This window comes from Piliocolobus tephrosceles, chromosome 2, assembly GCF_002776525.5.
Source record: "Piliocolobus tephrosceles isolate RC106 chromosome 2, ASM277652v3, whole genome shotgun sequence".
Lineage (NCBI taxonomy): Eukaryota > Metazoa > Chordata > Mammalia > Primates > Cercopithecidae > Piliocolobus > Piliocolobus tephrosceles.
The window spans coordinates 67,337,602-67,351,210 of NC_045435.1; the positions used below are offsets into that span (position 1 = coordinate 67,337,602).

General features: G+C 42.1%; 1 protein-coding gene across 2 annotated transcripts in view; it reads left to right on the forward strand.

Annotated features, from left to right (window-relative positions):
- The window catches only part of EOGT (EGF domain specific O-linked N-acetylglucosamine transferase), a 37,671-nt gene that overhangs the window by 11,839 nt on the left and 12,223 nt on the right, over positions 1 to 13,609 (forward strand). For both annotated transcript variants that reach the window (XM_023200246.3, XM_023200253.3), the window contains 2 exons: positions 1,319 to 1,425; positions 4,690 to 4,793. In XM_023200246.3, coding sequence (XP_023056014.1) covers positions 1,319 to 1,425; positions 4,690 to 4,793 — 211 coding nt within the window. The remainder of the gene's footprint in view (positions 1 to 1,318; positions 1,426 to 4,689; positions 4,794 to 13,609) is intronic.

Here is a 13,609-nt window from a genome sequence, read left to right on the forward strand (position 1 = left end):
GTTGGCCAGGGCTGTAGCCATCTCTAGACTCGACCTGGGCCTGGGGAATCTGCTGCTAAACTCACTCAGGTTGTTGTTGTAAGCCTTGTCTCCTTTTGGCCAGGGACTTCAGTGTTGATCCTATGGGCCTCTCCCTACCGCTGCTCACAGCATGGCTCCTGGCTTTCCCAGGAGCACATGGTCTGAGGGAGTACATGCTCTGAGATGGAAGCCACAGTACTTGTATAGCTTAATCCCAAAGTGTCCTACCATCAGTTCTGCTGTATTCTGCCTGTTAGGAGTGAGTCACTAAGTCCAGCCCACTCATAAAGGGAGGGAACTAACTTCTTCCTCTTGAAGGCAGAGGTATTAAAGAGTTTGTAGACCTATGTTTGAAACCACCACACTATGTTGGCATTGTGTTTTAAAAGGATCTATTTGATATTTGTTTTACATGAGGTATGATCTTAAGGAAGAGGTACAGACGATCCATGCTTGAGATTGTCTTCTTTTGTTTGGAAGAAAATTGTGCTGTGTGGCTTCCAAAGATGTTTTCCAAGAGATAAACTTCCTTTCTTCTGGGACACTTAGCTGTCTCTGCTGTCTTTCTGAGGCACTGGGTGGTTCTTGGAATGCTGTCTCTCAGAATCCAAGAAGTCTGTCAAGAGTTCCTCTGGCTCATTGTTCTTTTTGAGCCTCGTTGGGAAATCTTTTGAGTCTTCTCCTTTTACTGGTAGGTTATTTAGACAACCCAATATATAAATATCTTCTTTGTGTGGTAAGTTTCCAATCTAACTATCTTGCACATAAGACTGAATTTTAAAATCATTTTTGTTCCTCGTCATTTTTTTTTTTTTTTTTTTTTTGAGATGGAGTCTTGCTCTGTCCCCAGGCTGGAGTGCAGTGGCGCCATCTTGGCTCACTGCAAGCTCCGCTTCCCGGGTTCAAGCGATTCTCCTGCTTCAGCCTCCTGAGTAGCTGGGACTACAGGCGCTCACCACTATGCCCAACTAATTTTTGTATTTTTAGTAGAGATGGGTTTCACCATGTTGGCCAGGACGGTCTTGATCTCCTGACCTTGTGATCGGACTGCCTCTGCCTTCCAAAGTGCTGGGATTACAGGCGTGACCCATCGCACCTGGCGTGTTCTTTTTCTTAACATTAAAATTGATATCAACCTATATAAATGTCAGTAAGTTTTAGAAGTTACAGGTGTCCATAGGAGTGTCTCTACCAACTAGAGGTAAAATATGCCTAATGAACAGATCGTAAGTTACAATGTTGTAATAGGAAGTTTGGGAGAATCAGTTTAAAGTCATATCCCAATTCATAATTCCAGGTTTGCTGAGCTACAAAGCTATACTCAGCTCAACTTCACACCTATAGAAGATGCTAAGTGTGACATTGTCATTGAAAAACCAACATATTTCATGAAATTAGATGCAGGTGAGAAGTTAATTTGTCTGTTATTTGTGTATTTGTTAATGAGATATTATTCCTTTTTTTGGATGCAGTAATTCTCTATAAATTTTTTGGAAGCAGTATGATGAACAGTAGATTTGTTTTTTTTGCTTCCTTCTCTGAAGAAGTAGTTGAACTAGTTTGAACTTCCCATTATTTTATACCTTTGGCATTTTAGAAGAAACCTTCACATTTATATCAAAGGACTTAACCAAAATCAAAGGATGAGAGATGAAGGCATGTTTATGCTTTTGTAACTAAATTTGCCCCATCTCATTTCTCTAATCACTTGGTTTAGATTGTCTTTCATTAAAAGATATTTAAAATCAAAAGCCGGACTGGGTGCGGTGGCTCACGCCTGTAATCCCAGCACTTTGGGAGGCACAGGCAGGCAGATCATGAGGTCAGGATATCGAGACCATCCTGGCCAACATGGTGAAACCCCATCTCTACTAAAAAAATACAAAAAATTAGCTGGGTGTGGTGGTGGGCGCCTGTATTAAGAGGTTGAAGCAGGGGAAACACTTGAACCCAGGAGGTGGAGGTTGCAGTGAGCCAAGATCGCACCACTGCACTCCAGCCTGGCGACAGAGCAAGACTCTGTCTTAAAAATAAAAAAATAAATTTAAAAAAATATTAAAAGCCGTGTGTATAGTATGGGTGGGAAAGAAGTGTCCATGACCTGCGCTAGCAAACCTTCTATATCATTTCCATTACTAAAGTGAACTTAAAATTCTTCTGGAAGTTACCAGTGTAATTTATTCTTGGAATAAAATTAAAATTATTTTATCATTTAGACTTATAGCCTCTTTCTCAGCTTGCAAGTAGAGCTTTAAAGAGACGGGGTCTCACTTTGCAAACTAGTTACACTGGAGAGGAGAAACACAGATTGTACTATATTGTCTCTCTCATTATGAGAGACAGGGATTACTGTGCTAGATCATATCAAAATTCATGAGAGGTTGGGTTTACAGTGAAATATAGAGAGCCTCTGTCACACATATTTCAGAATTACTATAATTTATTGATCATAGTTTTAATGTGCTCTGCCTTCTGAAGTCATAATTCTAATATTACAAAGTATTAAATTCAGAAATCAGACAAGTTTAGGTTTTTGAACTAAGAGCAAGTAAAAATGCTATGTTCCAGGTTTTGACTCATTTTTAAAATATGAAGATTAAAAAGGGGCAAAGAAAGCACTGATCTGCCTGTAAAAGTGGCAAATATGTGTGAGCTATTAAATTTATGCAGATACTTATACAATAAAGTATATAAAATGAGAATAATGGGCTAGAGTAGACATGTCCCATTTCTTTCCTATATTCATAACTCTACTTTTTTTCTTCTAAATTATGCTGTCTTCCAATTTTACTGTTCTTTCTTTAGACAGGGTCTTGCTCTATTGCCCAGGCTGGAGTACAGTGCCATAATCACAGCTCACTGCAGCCTCAACCTCCTGGGCTCAAGTGATCCTCCCACCTTGGCCTCCCAAGTATTTGGGACCACAGGCATGCACCACCATGCCTGGCTAATTTTTAAAATAGTTTTTGTAGAGATGGGGGTCTCACTAGGTTGCTCAGGCTGGTCTTGAACTCCTGGGCTTAAGTGATCCTCCTGCCTTGGCCTCCCAAAGTTCTGGGATTACAGGCGTGAGTAACTGTGCCTGGTTCAGTTTCCCTTTTCATGTTAACTTATACCTTAGGAAAATGAGAATTCTACAGATCAAGACTCATTAGGGGTCACGTTTCTCAAGGATGGAGCTTATGTTTTCTTCTCTGTTTATAAATTCTTACAGCCCCAAGCACTGATTTGTGCCTGCTGCATTCCTCAGTAACTGTTAGGGACTCACTAAATGTTATGTGAAAGAGCTCGTGTGTGCTCTATGGCTAACCTGGGAAAAGAGGATGGATTCCGATAGAACTTTATTTTTCTTGTTAATTTGAAAATATATTCTTTGCCAGGTTTTTTCTGGATGAAAAAATTAGCCCTTCCAAACAATCATCTAAGATAACCAGGCTGAAAAAACAGAGTATTTTTATACTGTTACTTCTGGCACACAATGTTGTTATTCACTGTGGGAATGAAGTCAGAATATTTTATGATTTCTGCTTTTGAGACTCCCTGTTTTTCTTTTACTTAACATTTTCCCACCTTTAAAATGCATGCTCTAAGTGTCAGTTCTTGGAATTTCATCCCATTTAGATTTGTACATTTCCAGGATGAATATTGGGTCCTGCATACCTAAGTGGAGAGGGTGTACGTTCTATTTCTTTTTAATGAGTGGCATGTGAACTTACAAATAGTGGCACCCACAGCCCTCTCCACTCTATCTGACCTAGTGGGATCCAACTAGTCTTCATTCAGGTCTTCCTATGTGCCTGGCACTGGGATGGGTACTTTAAGATGTATTATCTTTGGGTTTCTCATAATAAAGCTGGCACTTAGGTAACTATTTGCCATTTCTATAGAGAAGCTAAAGCTTAGGGACTTGATGAACTCATCTAAGAGTGTTGCACATGCATGGCTGTGCTGGAATTCAGCTTCTTACTCCAGAATTCCTTCTCTTTCAATCAGAACACAAGACATTCACCTCTTTTATATGATAGTTGGTTAATGTTTTTCCAGGAATGATATATATATAATAATTAAATACGGAAAAAAGAGACAGGAATGAAAATTACCAAAATGTTAGTTGCCATCATTGCCAGTACGTCCATGATGAACAGATGTTGCTTAATTGCTTTTTTTTCTTTTTCTTTTTTTTTTTTTTGAGATGGAGTCTCACTCTGTCGCTCAGGCTGGAGTACAGTGGTATGATCTTGGTTCACTGCAACCTCCGCCTCCCAGGTTCAAGCAAATTCTCCTGCCTCAGCCTCCCAAGTGGCTGGGATTACAGGCAGGTGCCACCACTTCCTGGCCCTGTAATTCAACTCAGTTTTGAGTTAAATAGACCTACCTTGTTTTTTTCTGGGAACTTAATGATCACTTATTACTTGGGATATATGGGGAAATGCATTCCTGATTTTAAATAACCAATTTTAGAGTGACTTTTGAAACCCAATCAGGCCATAAATTGAGGACTACCTATGTATCTAGATCATTTCATATTTGGAAAACAAAACAGTTATTTTTTCCCCATTTTTTTTCAACTAAAATTCTCTTAAACTGTAAATAGATGGGATAGAATAAAACTTGCTTGATCATGTACTCTTTGGTGTTAATTAATGTAGTTTCATTTTTCAACACTAGGTGTTAACATGTATCACCACTTCTGTGATTTCATCAATCTTTATATTACTCAGCACGTTAATAACTCATTCAGTACTGACGTGTACATCGTGATGTGGGACACCGTAAGTAAGAATGTGCTCTCTGCTTCAGTACTGTCTTTCCCTTGTATCAGTGTGTGACTCTGATGTTGTGAAACAGAATTTTCAAAGACACATACTTTTCAATATACACACCCGCACATATGCGGATGGGTGCGAATGTATCTGTACATATATGTGTTGACATGTGCATATACATATAGGCAGATAGGTATGTATGTGTGTACCTTCGTTCTTTGAATTTTAGAATGAGGCAGTGGGGAAGGTTTCTTTCCCTTTCTGAATGGGTGGAGCTCCAAAGGCCAGAGATTAGTGACTTTGGCTCAGTGTTCCTCTGGGACACACATATGAAAGACTGCCATTCAGCTGGGCACGGTGGCTCACACCTGTAATCACAGCAGTTTGGGAGGCCGAGGCAGGTGGATCACTTGAGGCCAGGAATTCAAGACTAGCCTGGCCAACATGGTGAAATCTTGTTTCTACTAAAAATACAAAAATTAGCCAGATGTGGTGGCATACACATGTAGTCCCAGCTATTCAGGAGGCTGTGGTCGGAGAATCACTTGAACCTGGGAGGTGGAGGTTGCATTGAGCCAAGATCATGCCACTGCACTGCAACCTGGGTGACAGAGCAAGACTCTGTCTCAAAAAAAAAGGCTGTCATTCACTCAACCTCTATAACCTATGTTGGAAATGCTTGCCTCTGTTTACTGTTTGGCCTTTTGCATTTACTGTCTGCCTTTGCTTAATAGCAGCTTCCCTGTTACTATGTCCTTTGTGCTGAATTATGCTGTGAGTTTCAGCTCACTGTATAGGGCAGTTCTTAGGCATGCACATAAATACATGCATTGAGTGACACCTGCTATTTATTTGTTTTTAGTGCAGTCTTTTTTTTCTTCTCTCTCTTTGCCTGCCTTTTCCCTGCTTCTTCCCATATCTGGCCCCTCCACCTGCTAAGGAAACCCCAAGATGTGCCCCAGAATCTTCAGCTCTGAAATGAGATAGTGAAATAATGACACTTACCTAGGTGTCATTTTGAGAATGAACCATATGGTGCATGAACAGTCACAATGCCTGGTACACAGTACTTGTGCTCTGAATGTTAACTGTGACAATTACAATAAGGAGAATAAATGGTTTGTAGTGTACACGAGAGAGGTTGCCTAAACTGGGAAGTTGGAACACCCACCAAGGGGTCATATAAGGTTCCACTCAACATTCTGACTCACGACATTCATATGCTTGGCTCTTGGTGTGAGTCTATTCAGGATGACATTGCAGGGGAACCACAGCTTGCTGGCAGGGCATCCTTAGGTGTTTCTTGCAGAGGGAGTGCTAGCAGTTCACACAGCACAGCTCAGGTGCAAGGAGACAAGATTTGCCTGGGGCAGGTACAGGCGATGCTTTGGCTTAAGAGCCTCATATCCTGTTGAGGCCAACATCTCCTGACACAACTGCATTGGCAAAGTCCCCAGGATCCCTGAAAGAGACATGCCTGGTTCCAGGAGTCAGTGTACTCAGGAAATCTGGAACATGGCTTTCCCAGTCCAGATGCAATTTACCCATCAAGTATCTATCTGTTTAGATCAGAAGCAATGCTGCCTAGGCACACGGTTGACATAAGGCATTGCCATTTCCAGAGAGCCAAGTTAGCTAGTTAACAGGAGGTCAAATTCTCATGCAGAAGGAGAGATAGTTTTGCTGACCCTTTTTTCACTGATAAGAGGCTTGTAGTAGAGCTGTGTAAAAAGGTTTTCAGGATCACTGCTCCCTAGACTTTGAGTTAGATTTTGAAGTCTGATGAGACTATAATTCTTGGCATGTTAATGCTTTCTTTTATTTTCCATCTATATGCATTTACATTTCCCTTTTGTATTTCAGTTTTGCTGCCACCACAGTTTCATTTCTTGGAAATGTTTTGTGAGCAAAGGGAACAACAGTCCCTCTCTTTTCTTCTTTTTGTATCAGTGAAGTCAGGCCACACTCAGCAGCCGTTACAAGCCCTAAATTATTAGCTCATGGTTGTTTTGCCCTTTTTAAGCAAAATTATTTTTAAATTTTGTAATTAACATAAATTATGTTACTTCATTTCCTGCTCATGACCCCCTGTGTACTTGAGTTTTCATTAGCTTATTTTACAGACAAGAGGCCGAGGCCTGAGCAGCAGGTGAGTGTTGTAAGATAATGCAGTCAGCGAGGGCAGAACCAAGGTTTCCATCCAGGCAGCCTGACTCCAGACCTGTGCTTGGACACCACCGTGCTGTGTTGTCTTCTTAAAGTCCTCTGAAGAGGACTGTACCTAAGTTGCCAAACTAAGTTGACAGAAATTTATCAGATGCCTTCCAGAAGCTTCCTTGTACCTGTTGCATGCTTTTCCACATCTTCCTCAAATGGACTGTTATAGTGAGCCAGCTTCTACAACCCTCCCCTTCTCTGTGGCTGCTGGAGTAGGATGCACGGCCACCATGAAGACCCCAGGTTATTCAGTCAGCTGAGCATGAGACATGAGGGCAGTTGGACCTCCGCTGTGGCACAGATAGGCAGGATGGGGGTAGCCCAGCAGGGTGGCTGCTCGGTGTTACCCCCCACTCCTTTACCACTCCCTTTGCATCCATTTTAAACCTGCATTCTTGGTCAAAGGAGTCTTTGCCATTTACTAAGCCAGGTTCCAGGACAGGCAGCTCTGCCAGATTGCTCCAGAAATCAGGCCCACAGAAGAGGGTAGGTTGGATGGGGATGGCACTAAGTAAGGGTTTGTGTGGCTGCTGTTTCCCTTTTGTTGGTAAGGCCTTAAATTAAGCATCACTGTGACCTGCAGGCTGACTATGACATGAATCCCTCTCAGTGGATGGTGTTGCCAAAGTCCTGATGGTCTTGGACGAGCAGTTTGCCCAGGGAAGAGCAGGGAGGTAGCTGTTACTGCAGTTCACATCTTGGTGATATTTTCCAAACTGTTCCCACAAGGAAGCCTATGGGGCCTTCCCTCTCCTCCTTGAAAAGCTCTGCAGTTTACTCCCTTCAGCATGTGGCATCCTCAGTGGGATGAGCAAGGCCACCAACGTGCAAACATGCATAAAGGGACCCATCTTCAGTTGCCTCTCTAGGCACAGCAGGGTTGCTCTTATCAAACAGAATGAATAAAAGGAGAAATTACTGTAGGCTTTCCACATTTGCTTGTGATGAGAAGTAGTATAGCTTTATGAGTACTTTTGTTTGTTTGTTTTTGAGACAGAGTCTTGTCTTGTCACCCAGGCTCAAGTGCAGTGTCGCAATCTTGGCTCACTGCAACCTTCGCCTCCCAGGTTCAAGTGATTCTCCTGCCTCAGCCTCCCTAGTAGCTGGGATTACAGTGTGTGCCACCACGCCTGGCTAATTTTTATATTTTTAGTAGAGATAGGGTTTCACTATGTTGACCAGGCTGGTTTTGAACTCCTGACCGTAGGTGATCCGCCTGCCTTGGCCTCCCAAAGGGCTGGGATTACACATGTGAGCCACCGTGTCCAGCCGTGATTACTTTTTTAATTATGAAAGTAATACCTGTTTATAATGAGTTCAAACAACACAAAAGTATGCAAAGTTTTTTAAGAAGTCTCCTTCTTCCTCTCCAATTCCCTGTTCCCCCAAGGGTAACGGCAGTTGTGTGTGAGTCCCTTGCAGGACTCTCTTTATTTTAATAAGTGCAAATATGTCACCCAGGCTAAAGTCCAGGAATATGATCCTAGCTCACTGCAGCCTTGCTCTCCTGGGCTCAGGTGATCTTCCTGCCTCAGACTCCCAAGTAGCTAGGACTATACGTGCATGCCACCATCCCTGGCTATTCTTTTCCATAAATATGTTATATATGTGTTATGACAATATATATATTGTCATAACATATATACATGGGTGTGTGTATATATAATATATATTACTGTCTTCTGATTTGACATCTGGCTAATTTTTTGAATTTATTTTCTGTAGAGACAAGATCTCATTATGGTACCCAGATTGGTCCTTGATATAGTTTGGCTGTGTCCCCACGAAATCTCAGCTTGAATTGTATCTCCCAGAATTCCCACATGTTGTGGGAGGGACCCGGGGGAGGTAATTGAATCATGAGGGCTGGTCTTTCCTGTGCTATTCCTGTGATAGTGAATAAGTCTCACGAGATCTGATGGGTTTATCAGGGTTTTCCGCTTTTGCTTCTCATTTTCCCTTGCTGCCACCATATAAGAAGTGCCTTTTACTTCCCACCATGATTCTGAGGCCTCCCCAGCCATGTGGAACTGTAAGTCTAGTTAAACCTCTTTTTCTTCTCAGTCTTGGGTATATCTTTATCAGCAGACTGAAAACAGACAAATGCAGTAAACTGGTACCAGTAGAGTGGGGTATTGCTGAAAAGATACCCGAAAATGTGGAGGTGACTTTGGAACTGGGTAATAGGCAGCAACTGGAACAGTTTGAAGGGCCCAGAAGAAGACGGGAAAATGTGGGAAAGTTTGCAACATCCTAGAGACTTGTTGAATAGCTTTGTCCAAAATGCTGATAGTGAAATGGACAATAAAATCCAGGCTGAGGTGGTCTCAGATGGAGATGAGGAACCTGTTGGGAACTGGAGCAAAGGTGACTCTTGTTATGTTTTAGCAAAGAGAGTGGTGGCATTTTGCCCCTGCCCTAGAGATTTGTGGAACTTTGAACTTGAGAGAGATGATTTAGGGTATTTGGCAGAAGAAATTTCTAAGCAGACAAGCATTCAAAAAGTGACTTGGGTGCTGTTAAAGACACTCAGTTTTAAAAGGGAAACGGAGCATAAAAATTCAGAAAATTTGCAGCCTGACTGTGCAATAGGAAATAAAAACCTGTTTTCTGGGGAGAATTTCAAGTCAGCTGCAGAAATTTGCATAAATAGCAAGGAGCCTAATGTTAATTCCCAAGACCATGGGGAAAATGTCTTCAAGCCATGTCAGAAACCTTCATGGCAGCTGCTCCCATCACAGGCCTGGAGGCCTAGGAGGAAAAAGTGATTTCGTGGGCTGGGCCCAAGGTCCCTAGGCTGTGTGCAGCCTAGAGACTTGGTGCCCTGTGTCCTAGCCACTCCAGCCATGACTGAAAGGGGCCAATGTACAGCTTGGGCTGTGGCTTCAGAGGGTGGAAGCCCCAAGCCTTGGCAGCTTTCATGTGGTGTTGAGCCTGTGGTGCACAGAAGTCAGGAATTGAGGTTTGGGAACCTCCACCTAGATTTCAGAAGATGTATGGAAACACCTAGATGCCCAGGCAGAAGTTTGCTGCAGGGGTGGGGCCCTCATGGAGAACCTCTGCTAAGGCAGTGTGGAAGGGAAATGTGGGGTTGGAGCCTCCACACAGAGTCCTTAGTGGGGTGCTGCCTAGTGGAGCTGTGAGAAGAGTACCACCATTCTCCAGACCCCAGAATGGTAGATCCACTGACAGCTTGAACTGTGCACCTGGAAAAGCTGCAGATACTCAACGCCAGCCCGTGAAAGCAGCTGGAATGGAGGCTGTAGCCTGCAAAACCACGGGGGCAGAGCTGCCCAAGACTGTGGGAACCCACCTCATGCTTCAGCGTAACCTGGATGTGAGAGCTGGAGTCAAAGGAGATCATTTTGGAGTTTTAAAGTTTGACTGCCGTGCTGGATTTCGGACTTGCATGGGCCCTGTAACCCCTTTGTTTTGGCCAATTTCTCCCATTTGGAATGACTGTATTTACCCAATACCTGTACCCCCATCATATCTAGGAAGTAACTAACCTTCTTTTGGTTTTACAGACTCATAGGTAGAAGGGACTTGCCTTGTCTCAGATGAGACTTTGGACTCTGGACTTTTGGGTTAATGCTGAAATGAGTTAAGACTTTGGGGGCTGTTGGGAAGGCATGGTTTGTTTTGAAATGTAAGGACATGAGATTTAGAGGGGCCTGGGGCAGAATGACATGGTTTGGCTATGTCCCCACCAAATCTCAACTTGAATTGTATCCCCCAGAATTCCCACATGTTATGGGAGGGACCCAGGGGGAGGTAATTGAATCATGAGGGCTAGTCTTTCCCATGCTATTCTCGTGATAGTGAATAAGTCTCATGAGATCTGATGGGTTTATCAGGGTTTTCCGCTTTTGCTTCTTCCTCATTTTCTCTTGCCGCTGCCATGTAAGAAGTGTCTTTCACCTCCTGCCATGGTTCTGAGGCCTCCCCAGCCATGTGGAACTGTAAGTCCAATTAAACATTTTTTCCTTCCCAGTCTCAGGTATGTCTTTATCAGCAGCGTGAAAACTGGCTAATACAGTCTTGAACTCCTGGCCTCAAGTGATCCTCCCACCTCAGCCTCCCAAAGCACTGAGATTACAGCCATGAGTCACCATGCCTGGCCAATGTGTTTATATTCTTATGGAAAATATACTCTCTGTCTCATATTGCCACCTTAGTATTATCTCTGGAATGTCTCTTTAAGTCAGTACCTTTAGGGCTATCCTTACTTTAGGTGTTATGTGGTATTCTGTTAATGGATGTTTTGGAAGTTGAATGCATGCATCAGTGCATGTATTCATTTCCCACCCCACCCCCCCCCATCACATTTGGTTTTGTTTCCAGTTCTTTGGTATTTACTGAAATGTTACTGTAAACACATACATCCTTTCAATATACCTATATCTTCACATGCTCATCCTAGCATTTCTGTAGGACAGATTCCTGTAAGTGGAATTTCTAAGTCATAGATTATGTGCATGTTTAAATTTGAGACACACTAAAGGAAATTTTGTGTCATCTTGAAGACTATCCAAATATTCTTCAACATGAGTGTAGGAAGAAGCCCCTCCTTTCCTCATGGTAGATAATTTGGACTTGGGAAACGTGGGAAAGAAGCTTCTGGAAGTGGTTCTAATTAAATAATGTATGATTTCCCTGAGGAAGGATCAATCAGGATTATAGTATTTTATTATTAAAATGTCCTTTCAAACATATCTTATTTTATCTGAAGTATTTTATCTCAGGAAACCATCCAGAATCACTTCTTTTAATTGCCCTTTATTTATTATTGAGCCAGAACAGGGACATTTCATTTTAGATGGTGTTGAGAAGGGCCTTTATTAGAATGGCATTAGAGGAACATGGAAAGAAGCCTTTTTTTTTTTTTTATTTTCACATCTAACAGATCTCAATAACTTTGAAATAACTGCAGTATGTGTAACATAAAATTTTGAAAATCTGAGAAAATGCTATAAAGATAAAAAGACATGAACATAATATATAACTATAGAGCTTGAATGTAATGCTACAATGCATATTTCTGATTTCTGTTGGCTGAATTTTTCAATCCAAGTGAAAGCATTTAAAAATTAGTTGATCTTCTTCTTCTTAGCTAATGGAGCTCGTAATTAACTACTTTTCAAAAGAGAAATGAGGCTGGGTGTGGTTTCTTTAATTCCAGCACTTTAGGAGGCTGAGGTGGGCAGATCACTGGAGCTCAGGAGTTTGAGACCAGCCTGGCCAATATGGTGAAACCCTGTCTCTATCAAAAAATACAAAAATTAGCTGGGTGTGGTGGCGTGCGCCTGTAATCCCAGCTACTCGGGAGGCTGGGGCAGGAGAATTGCTTGAACTTGGGAGGCAGAGGTTGCAGTGAGCCCAGATCACAGCATTGCACTCTAGCCTGGGCGACAGGGTGAGACTCCATCTCAAAACAACAACAAAGCAAAACAAAAAACCAAAAAAACATGTAATTATACTAGAAAGAACTAATTCCCACTGAGAGGCAACTGTCAGATGGAACTGGTAGCAAAGGCTAGGTTGAATCCCAGCTCTATAACTCAGTTGCTTTGCAGTGTAGACAAATGACTTAAAATTGTGTCTCAGTTTCCTCATCTGCAAAATAGGGAAAATGATATTATCTACTCATTAGGCTTGTGGTGGCTTAATGTACATTAATAATGTCAAGTGCCCAAAACAGTGCCTGGAACACAGGAAGTGTGTAGGATGCTATTATTATTATATAAAGTTGTTATTGACACCATTAATATTAATCGGAAATTACCACTTTTTATTCACTAGTCAATGGGTGTGGGGACATTTCATAGAATTCCATATATTATCTATTTTTATTTTATTTTATTAGAGACAAGGTCTTGCTGTGTTGCCCAAGCTGGAGTATATGGCATGATCATAGCTCACTGCAGCCTTAAACTTCAAGGCTCAAGTGATCCTCCCACCTTTGCCTCCCAAAGTGCTGGAATCACAGGCATAAGCCACTGTGACCAGCCTTTATTTTTAACGTTAAAACTTTCTTTTTTTCTTTTTTTGAGACTGAGTTTCGCTCTTGTTGCTCAGGCTGGAGTGCAATGGCATGATCTCGGCTCACTGCAACCCCTGCCTCCCGGGTTCAAGTGATTCTTCTGTCTCAGCCTCCCGAGTAGCTGGGATTACAGGCACATGCCACCACGCCCGGCTAATTTTTGTATTTTTAGTCAAGACAGGGTTTCATCATATTGGTCAGGCTGGTCTTGAACTCCTGACCTCAGGTGATCTGCCCGCCTTGGTCTCCCAAAGTGCTGAGATTACAGCTGTGAGCCACTGCACCCAGCCAGTGTTAAAACTTTGAACCCATTTTCTTGCTCTGAAATTTTTTTCTAAAGTATTTTTCATTCATCCTGATGGTTTTTGCACAATGAGCATAACAGAGTGTGTACAGACGGTGGTATATGTGTGTGTTGTGTGCATCTATAATTTGGATAAGATGTTCACAGGAAAAAACCCTGAACTACAGCTTCAAAGATGTGAGAATAAAAGAAGTTAAGGTAGAAAAATGAAACACGGTTAATGGCTAAGAGTATAATTGTGATAATTATTTCTGATGA